Raw genomic sequence first — 10,083 nt, forward strand, 5'->3', positions numbered from 1 at the left:
CAAACAACTAATTTTAAAACAGCGCTGTGCAAACTTCACCCCAGACCTGAGATTACAACTTTAAATAGTCTAACATTTTCTAAAACCAACATCCAAGGAATGTTCTTTATTTGATTAAGTGTTTGTGTATTTTTGTCACAAAGGTTACATTTCAATGATCTGCAAGCACAAATTGATAAATCACATCAATAAAAAGTCACGTCTACACGGCTGAATCAGTAGCTGCGTCTCCAGAGAGCAGGCAGTCACCAGCATCAGTCAGAAGAGGGAGTATAATGTGACCTTTGACCCCTGATAGACCTCAGCTTGAGTTGATGAGGCCTCATCAACTCCTCTGCTTCTACTAAACCTGAAAACTTCCTTCGTTGGAGGCTGAAGCTTCGACTGGGGCAGATTGTAAGGAGAAACTTTGATTTGTTTCTCTGGACCAGGATGAAGTTTTGTGACAAAAAGTCGGCGATGATGGGAATCACAGAAAACATCGAAATGAGGCTTTTCTCTTCAGAAGAAGAAACTGTGATCATGATGATGCAGGAAAAAGAAGAGAACAAACAAACCTCTGAACAGGTTCGTTCTTCTAGATAAAACTTCATATTTACAGAGTAACATTTTAAAATATCAACTTTTAGTAGTAAGTTTTACTACACTGTACTTTTTACCAAATACTTGAGTAATTTCTTGGATGTATACTTTTTATGATTCTGTCTGTTTATATAAAGAGTCTGCAGCCTTTACAACTTTGAGACATTTTAAAACAGTTTAAACAAAAACTATTTCAGAAAATTGTTGGTATTTTTAAGTAGAGTAGCACTACTTCACTATACTCAAGTAAAAGTTTAAAAGTATCCATTCAAGAAATTACTTTAAATTATAAACATATTGAGTTAAAAAATTTACTCAAGTACTGAGTAACTGATTTAATTATCAACTGTTTAATATTTAAAAATGACATCACCACATGAACCAAAGTATAAAGTTAAGTGAAAATTTTGGTATTTTAAGATTCAAAGTGACAAAAATATCAGTAAAAATAAAATTACAAAATCAGGCAAAAGAAAATATTTCCAAATCAGTTTTTCAATAAAAACAAACTTTAACAAAAACTGCAGGTGTTTGAAAACATGTTTTTTTTATTCAGTTGGTAGAAAAATCCAGAAATTTAATTCAAATAAGAGCAGAAATACTTCATAATGAAAACTACAGATATTCCTAAAAGTATACTTCTTTTTTTTTTCTTTCCAAATATGTCACTCAAGTAATTAGAAAATGTCTCCTGGACAACCAGGTTCAAATGGTTTTAAAGTTTAGTTCAACTCCTCATAATATAAAAATCTTAAGGCTCCAGAAATGCAAAATTGCATAAATGGATGTAAATGGTGAATAGCGACAAGAATAATCCTTCAGATTACAAATTTACCATGATATGTCGGTACTTATTATTCAGCACATTTCTGAGTGTCCATTTGTGTAAATATATTGAATTAGACTAAATGAAATGTCACATGATGTTAAATCAACTTGTTGTTGTTTGTGGAGACTCTTTAGGTAAACCAAATTAATTTCATTTGAGTTGTAAAGATACATTTTTGTGAAGTTAAGATGTTACAGTTTCATTGTCCTGTTAAAGTCAGAAACAAGCTAAACAAACTTTCTTGGTTTAACAGTTTTGGTTTTGCTGTGTTCATATAATTCAGCAAGTTTTCTTTTTAATTTTTTTTTATCCATAATGGAGCAAATTCTGTCAGCAGAGGGACAAGAAACGGACCAAACACATTTCCCAGAAAACCTGAATGAACCCGTTTGAGTGAAAGTGAAATTCTAAACTTCAAGCCTCCATAACATTTATCAACTGGTCTTAATTAACTCCAGACCCGTTTCCCCTGTTAGGCCCAGAGGTTCCGGTACCAGGAGCATCCTCTGGCCCCTGACCTGGAGGAAGAGGACGAGGATGAAGACCTGCTAGTTGAGATCCAAACCAAACAACCAGCAGAACCAAAAGCTAAACCTCCCGTCATCAAGAAGACGTCTTACTGTTCACGCATAATCAGCGTAGCAGACGACGCACACATCGAGATGAAGGCAAGAGACAAATCCAGTATTGCAAAATACTTCTTATTTTTCACAATTTAAGTTAAAATATTCCTCTTTTCAGATGATTCATGTAAAGTTAGTCAGTTTTTCATTGAACCTTCTGTCTTTTCCTGACCCTCCAGTCTTTGCCGCCCATCAGGTTTTCTGACATTGAGCTGGTCGAGATAAAATCTGGCAACTCTGACCACGCCGCCCTGGTCAGTTTCTGGTTTCTCACTTTCTCTTGATCAAATCACAAACACAAAAAATTGTCTTTAGAAATTATTTCACTTGGTGCATAACTATTCGTCTCATGATGCCAAACAGTTTGAATTGGTGCTTCGTTTTCACATGAAGCACCAAATCAATAAACAGAAACAACAAATACAAGTAATCATAAAGTAAATGTAAAAAAAAATGTCTGAGACCAAAACACCGGGATGAAGACTTTTATCATCCAGTTTTTGGCAGAGAGAGAAATGAGAAAAATATAAAAACATGATTTATATAAAAAGTTGAGATTTTATGTCTATCATAAGATCAAATTCAATGAGACTTTTTGAATTTCTGGAATTTTCTTGTTACACATTTGTCATGTTTTTGATAGATTTTGTGCTGCAGCTTTGTTTCTTGTTTTATGTTTCAGTCATCAAACAAAACTCGTCACCTGAAATGGAAGAAACTGAGTCCGCAGAAGAGCAGACACGTGGTTAGAGATGTGATCTGTCTGCCAAAGGAAAAACACCTGGAGCAGCTGGACGGGTCAGGCCTCAATGCATTTTCACAGGAAGCACCAATTCATTCAAATACCAAAACTTATAGCATCAAACTTTTATAAGAATTTTTTTACAGTTAAAATCAGAGTTGGGTGGTCACTAGTAATTTTACTCAATTATATTTGAGTGATTTTTTGTTATGTACTTTTATAAGTATTTTTACTTCACTGTATTTTTTACTTTTACTTGAGTAAAATTTCTGAATTCTCTACCCACTAAACAAAAACAAAACGACTAAAACTGAAATGTGCCAGACACACACCTGCAGTTTTTATTAGTCTCAAGTTTTTCATTGAAAGAAATTAATCTGGAAACTTTTTTTTTTTTGCCTGGTTTTATTTTTTCTTACTTGTATGAATTATTGTCATTTTGGATCATAAAATACAAAAATTTAACCTTTGTTCTGTCTGATTATGTAAATTCTACATATTAAATGATTAATTTGATGCGTTACTATACACTTTTTTTTTTACCAAATACTTTTTTACTCTTATTTGAATAATGTCTTGGATGTGTACTTTTTACTTGAGTGAAGTTTGTTGTAGTACTGCTGCTCTTAATTTAGCATAATTTTGGGTTACTCTGACTACTTCTGATATTAGTGAGTGGAAATCTTCTTTCTGTTGGCAATAATCAGAATTCAAATGAAATAGTTTTTTTCTGTCCTGTTCGTCTTGTGGATTCTCTGGGTTATTACTGCTGTCCACACTCCAGGCCCATAGGGGGCGGTACATGCATATCAGGCTCGTTTGGCAACTGCCAATGAAACACAAAAGAAACAGAAACCTGCCATTAATGCTAAAAGTTGTTTCCGTAGCCACAGATAATGGCAGATAAACTGTTTTCCTGTAATAAATAGTAAGTTGTTTTTCCACCATTAGCATATTTATCAGCACACAGAAGTCTAACATCCTCTCTCGACTCTGATTGGTTGTTTTTGAGCGGGGCGGCGACAGTTTTAATAAATACGGATTCAACTTATTTTAAAAGTTACACACTAAGGCTTTAAGAGTTATCCACACAGATTATTAATATATCTGCACCTTCTGAGACTGAGTACATGTTTGTTTTTTATATGCAAGTATACAAATGATTCGCCGACAAGCGGCTCTGGCGGCTCGCATCACCATCGACTCCAGCTGGTCAGCCAATCAGATGCAGAGTCGCCTGACGTCGCTTTTTCAACCGCAGCTTGGAAAGAAACCAGGACAGAAGTTTTCCTTCACATACCTGCAGGTTTGTCCCGTCAAGTCGTTTCAGCTGCTCTAAAATGGTTTGAATCTCAATTTGAAGCCAAAGTGTGTGTGTGTGTGTGTGTGTGTGTGTGTGTGTGTGTGTGTGTGTGTGTGTGTGTGTGTGTGTGTGTGTGTGTGTGTGTGTGTGTGTGTGTGTGTGTGTGTGTTTCAGAGTGTGCGGAGCTCCAAAGTGCTGTTTGTCCCTGATTGCCCTGCAGAGGGCTGGACTGGAGAGCAAGTTCTCCGGATCAGTGAACACGGTGCTTTGTACATATTTAGTGACCTCAGCTATGAACAGGTACAACACAACATGTTTTATATTTTAAGTTAATCTCCAGATTTCTCTTGCAACAGTTCATTTTATTTATGTAGCACAAATTTATAACAAATGTCGTCTTTAGGCAGAAACCATTTCAATTCAGTCCAATTAATCTCATTTATCATAAAGGTAAGGTTATTATTCAGATTAGTTTAAAGGATTTTTGCATGAAACCTCCTGTCTGGGTTTTATTGTTTTATTAAATCAGTGACTAGGTTTCATTAATCAGACAGAAAATCAGAATAGTCACCCAGTGAGTCTCGTTTGTCAGATTAAAAGTACATTTTGTAAAAAAAAAAAAAAAAAACAGGTTTTAAACATACTTTTTATTAAACCCCCATTTCTGTTTTTTAAAAATATTAATCTTAATAAGTAATGCTTTAATTTTAAATGTTTTCAACAGCTTTAAATGGAAAATTATTCTAATTAGCAGAAATAAAGGCTTTCAAAGTTGCTAACCCATATAAAGTTTCACTTTGTGATTAAGTTCCTAAAATAAAAGGACTATTCCATAATTTTCTACTTTTTTGAATGTGTCTGCAGTATGAAGTCTTTCCAATCCAAACCAAATGAATTTGACTCATGAAATCAAAATTAAGTTTAATTGTCTGGATTGTTTTTTCTCTATCAAGACGATATTTCTTGTGAATTGGTGAAATATTAATGAATTGGATTGAAATACATTTTTATCAATTATATTTGGTTTATTTTTTTCTCAACTTGCTTGTTTTTACACCATCAGGCGCAATATGAAAGCAAAGCATCCGCCTTAAAAAGGTTAGAAAACATTGTTTTTGAGTGGAAACTTAAAAATAAAATAATTTTGGCTGTTTTAAAATCTTGATGTTCTCAGGAAGGATTCAGGGTCAAAGGTCAGCAGGAAGAGTCCCGACCGGCCTCCAGAGAGGGTCAGTTAAACTCTGATGTCAAATCTGATTGGTCACAGAGAAAACCTTCCTGTTTACTTCCTGTTTCCTGTGCAGCTCACCCTGGACCTGGACACCATTCTGAGCTCATTCAGAGTAGAAAACACAAACGCAGAAACTGTGATGAGGGTGAGCAGAGGAGACGTCCTTCCTGCTGCGCTGAAGGAAATCAGGAAACCAGGATTCTGCTTCAGGTCCAGACCGCTGGTTTCCTTCAGGCAAGAGGAGACGCTCCGCCAGGACGACGCTCTGGGAGAGTTCTTTAGGTTTCAACCACTGATTCAGTTTCATTTTTTAGTCCTTAACTAGATTAAAATATATTTAAATCTAGTCTGAATGATAAAGGTGCGTTTTACATCCTGAGATAATTTCTTCCCGTTCAGGCTGACCCTCCTGGAGCTGCAGCAGAGCTGTGTGTTTGAGGGTCATCCAGAGCGTCTGTTTTTCACCTATGACCTCACAGCACTGGACCACAGGCTGTATTACGAAGCGGGCGTTCTGATTGGCTGGTCGCTGGCTCATGGAGGACCTGGACCGTGTTGTCTGCATCCCGCCCTCTACCAGGTTCGCCGCTCAGCAGGAACCATTACAGAAATGAATCTGTTGAAATCTGAAGCTGCGCACAAAACCAGCAAGAGCTGAACGTTTTTATTTAATGGTCACACAGAAAGAGGGTAACAGACTTAAATACATATTTAAAAACGGCGTGCTGGCGTTCCGTTGCAGGCTAACGGGTTAAATAAAATGTTTATCAATTGCACTTTTTAATTATGTTGCTACATAAAACAACAAAACAAAGCATAACGGTAAATATTCATTACTTTTTTTAATGAATGGGATTCAATATTAACATAATTAACTGGGAAACAGTTAATTATCATATATATTATGATTACAATAAGCAAGTTAAAACCACATTTGCATTCAGAACTGATGCAGATCATTGCATGCATCGTTGCAGCAGTTCAGAGTCGATTGAAATGTTTCTGTTTGTTCCTGCAGCTGATGTGTTTCCAAAGTGCATCTTTGGAGGATTTTAACTGCAGCGACGTCGCTGATGCTGAAGCTCGACTTCGACTGCATGAGGTGGAAATCATCCTGATTAACATCCACGGCTTATTTCAATGTTTCTTTATGAAAATGTAAATGAAACGTTTAGCCTGCACTGCACATAAATAACAGCTTCGGAGTCGAAGTTGGTGGAGGAGCCAAACATTATTCTGAAGTAACAGTAGCACGACTTAAACATATTTTTATTGAAGTAAAAAGTAGTCATCAAAGAAATTACTAAATGTATTTTGTATCAATCATTTAATATTTAAAAATTACATCAGATGGACATAAATAAAAGGATAAGTGGAAATGTTGATATTTTAAGAACCAAAATGACAATAATTCATATAAGTAACAAAAAAAAAGATAAAATTGGGCAAAAGAAAATGTTTCCAATTCAGTTTGTTTCAATAAAAAAAACAATTTATGAAACTTTATCAAACTGCAGGTGTTTGAATTACTGGTTAAATCCTGGTTGATTCTCATTCAGTGGGCAGAAAATCCAGGAATTTCACTCAAGAAATGCATCCTAATAAAATTACTCAGTAAAAGTAAAACGTACAGTGTAGTAAAAGTAATTTTTCCCAAAAGTTACTGGTGAATGTAGCCAGTTACTGCTCTCCTCTGCTGACTTGCATGTCTGTGTTTTCTGGGTCAGAATGAAGCGTTTAATTCATCACAGACAGAAATCTGGTTGAGTTTTTACGTTGTTTTTCTAGGTGTGAACGTCATGCAGCCTCTGTGTCATTAAACCTGTTAATTGAAACTCTGTTTTTCTTGCTCTGCTCTCGCAGCTGCAGAGCTGCAGCGACGTGAAGCTTCTCCCTCCCAGCCTGTGCGACTGGCTGTCCGGCTGCGGGATCCATCCGGCCGGGTCCGAAGAGATTCCCGCCGTCTACGCCCGCTTGGTAAAACACTGCATCTACCACAGGTCAGAGCCTTTCCTCCGAATGTCACATTTCACTTTTGTCTGAGTTTTCATTACAAATTTGTGTGCAAATATTTCTCAGTATTCTGTCGAATACAAAATAGCAAAAAAAAATAAATAAATTTACAGTTTACTTTAAATAAGAAATGAATGACGACTTAAATGTAACAAGAATAGAGGAGTAAATTTGTGCCAAAAAACTCAGAAATGCTTAGATTAATCTTAGAAATTTTCTAGAAGTAAATGGGAAGTTTCTGGAAACAATTCAGATTTTTTTCTGGAAATTTAAGATTTTTCTCTAAATTTGAGTCTTTTTCTTGCTAATTTTTTGTATAACTCAAAAAAAATTTTTTTTTGTTCTTGAAAATTTCTAGTGTTTTGACTGAAATTTGACCAATATGCCATTGTAGTTGTGATGCTAATCAAATAAATTTTCTAGAAAAAATGAGAACATTTCTAAGCTCCAGAAGTTAAAACGTTGCACAAAAAAAACTCTGAAATTTTGAGTTTAATCTCAGAAAGTTTTTGAAACATTGAAATTTAAGTTTGAAAAGTTGCAAATTTGTGAGAAAAATCCAAATAGAATAGATGTTGAAATTTGACATTAAAAAGTTGGAAATCTGAGATTAGCTCAGAAATCAAGGAATATTCTGAGATCAAAAAAGTAAAAATTTGTGACCAAAAACTCAGAAATTTTGGGATTAATCTTGAAATTTGTACTTCTTTCAAATTTCTAAGAAGTCAAACATTTGTCTTCTAGTTTAGCGATTTCTCTTTCAATCCGCCTCATCATAACGCAGAACCTGCTCATCCAAAAACTGTTTTTCTAAATTGTTTCTAAGAACCAAATCTGTTTTTTTGATCTCAATTTGGACATTTCTATGGTGAATGGAAATGCGGCTCCAGTTTGACTGCCTCCTGAACTCCAGGGTGGCCAGTATGATCTCCCAGTTCCTGGAGGGCTTGAACAGCTGTGGGGGGCTGTGGGATCTGGTGAAGTCGCACTGGGAAACGTTTCTGCCAGTGATGACCAGACCGGAGCGGCGGGCGCCGAGCCTGGAGGTCTTCAGACGCCTCTTCACGTTTTGCTTCAGCGATCCGGACTCTGAGCTGAGAGGCGCCGAGGAAACCACAGCGGCTCAGTGGGAAACCGTCCTCAGTATGGTCAGCGGTAAGCACACACACACACACACACACACACACACACACACACACACACACACACACTGGCTGAGCTGGGATGAACCGTTAACAAACATGTTTCCCCCTCATGTTGGATCAGATGGAGAAACGTGTTTTTCCTTTGAAGACCTCCTCCTCTTCATCACAGGAACCGATCATCTTCCTCCGCTTGGTTTCCCCAAATTCATCTCTCTGCGTTTTTACTCACAGGTTGGTATCGGCGATTAATAACTGATTATTGGTGATCATAAGCTGCAGGTTTCCATTTCGGTTAGATTATCAAACTCCACACAGTTATGAAATTATGTGTAACGATTAAAATCATAAACCTAAATAATCACACAAAGACTTACACTGCAAAAAATACCAGACGGAATTACGATGAACGGCCGTCACTAAAGTCGACGGAGAATTAGTGCCAAACAATATGAGAATAAACTCATTAGAATAAAGTAATATTATGAGAAAATATATACAAAAAAGTCTTAATAAATTAATGGAGTAAAATTTTAATAATGACATATTAGAAAATGAATTTAATGCAAAATTAAATTCATAATATTACAGTAATGAAGCTGTAATATTAGGACCATGAAACAGTAATTTAATGAGAAAAAGGTAAAGTTGACAATCATCTGAAGTTATACTTTCACAATCGGTTTTACAGACAGAATGTGATTAAACTTCCTAAATATCAGCAAATTATCAGTAGCAGGATTTGAAATTAATAAAATAATCAGATCTTTACCTATTGATGCTTTGTTCTCATTAAAACAACTTTTTTCTTGTTATTTTTCCATGTTGTGACCTTATTGTCGTCATATCCTGATTTCATTCTCATAATTAAAGATAAATCTCCGTCTGGCCCTAATGCCCTGTAGTTTTGTGTTCAAGTCTTTAGTTTCCTTTTTATTTAAAGGTGTGAAGATATTTTCACTCAACTGGCCCAGAAATTTTGCACGTTTTCATTTAATGTGTCTGAATTTATTTATTTTTGCAGGACTCGACGTCGTCCGACCCGATTCTCCCTCACACTTCTCCAGATTCTCTGGAGCTGTTTCTGCCCAGAGGGGTCACCGAAGCTTTGGACCTGCTGGTGCTGCTGAACAGAACCTTACACAGAACTCTGGATCCAAGCATGCCGGCGGAGATATAATCTCTCTTCAAATTATGACATTATGAAAGGAAGCAAACTATAATCGAATGTGATTTTATCAATAAATTGTTGACGGTTTCCTGCTGTTTTTCTGTCTGTTTGGATTATTTTGTGTATTTGAACAAACCCTGGATGATGATTCAAATCATTTATCCCAAAAATAAAAATGTTGATACATAATCTTGTAATTTCCAGTGAAATTCCACAGTTGGGAATTTGAAGATGGTTTACGTAAATAGTTTTAACATTTAATGTACATTTAATTCTATGCCCCAAAATACACTTGTTAGGGTTGCAAAAATGTTGTCATAAAGTTAATTTAAGGTCAATAATTTGCACTTTGCATTAATACGTTTAACAAATGAATCTTGCAGGAGGAAAATGTAATTTTTAAATAGCCCAGAAAATAATAATGTAAATATATTTCTATCTTCTCAA

At 35.7% G+C, this 10,083-nt stretch overlaps 1 protein-coding gene across 1 annotated transcript; it reads left to right on the forward strand.

The window, feature by feature from the left end:
• The first annotated feature begins 363 nt into the window (after positions 1 to 363).
• On the forward strand, positions 364 to 9,760 carry LOC129376353 (uncharacterized). Its single transcript, XM_055055970.1, has 15 exons — positions 364 to 567; positions 1,888 to 2,079; positions 2,214 to 2,288; positions 2,717 to 2,832; positions 3,929 to 4,082; positions 4,254 to 4,379; positions 5,143 to 5,177; positions 5,254 to 5,308; positions 5,384 to 5,592; positions 5,710 to 5,890; positions 6,329 to 6,412; positions 7,174 to 7,310; positions 8,237 to 8,478; positions 8,590 to 8,699; positions 9,490 to 9,760. Exons 1-15 carry the CDS (start codon positions 433 to 435, stop codon positions 9,643 to 9,645), a joined length of 2,007 nt encoding a protein of 668 aa, XP_054911945.1. The 5' UTR covers positions 364 to 432; the 3' UTR covers positions 9,646 to 9,760.
• The last annotated feature ends 323 nt before the right edge of the window (positions 9,761 to 10,083 follow it).

This window comes from Poeciliopsis prolifica, unplaced genomic scaffold (assembly GCF_027474105.1).
Source record: "Poeciliopsis prolifica strain line A6 unplaced genomic scaffold, Auburn_PproV2 SCAFFOLD002, whole genome shotgun sequence".
In the NCBI taxonomy this organism is placed as follows: Eukaryota; Metazoa; Chordata; class Actinopteri; order Cyprinodontiformes; family Poeciliidae; genus Poeciliopsis; species Poeciliopsis prolifica.

Bases quoted from the DNA above. Each gene is read 5' to 3' on its own strand.
- LOC129376353 (XM_055055970.1), top strand. From the start codon at position 433: ATGAAGTTTTGTGACAAAAAGTCGGCGATGATGGGAATCACAGAAAAC. The intron at 5,309-5,383 runs GTCAGTTAAACT...TTTCCTGTGCAG, and splicing joins CCGACCGGCCTCCAGAGAGG to CTCACCCTGGACCTGGACAC. The intron at 8,700-9,489 runs GTTGGTATCGGC...TTATTTTTGCAG, and splicing joins CTCTGCGTTTTTACTCACAG to GACTCGACGTCGTCCGACCC.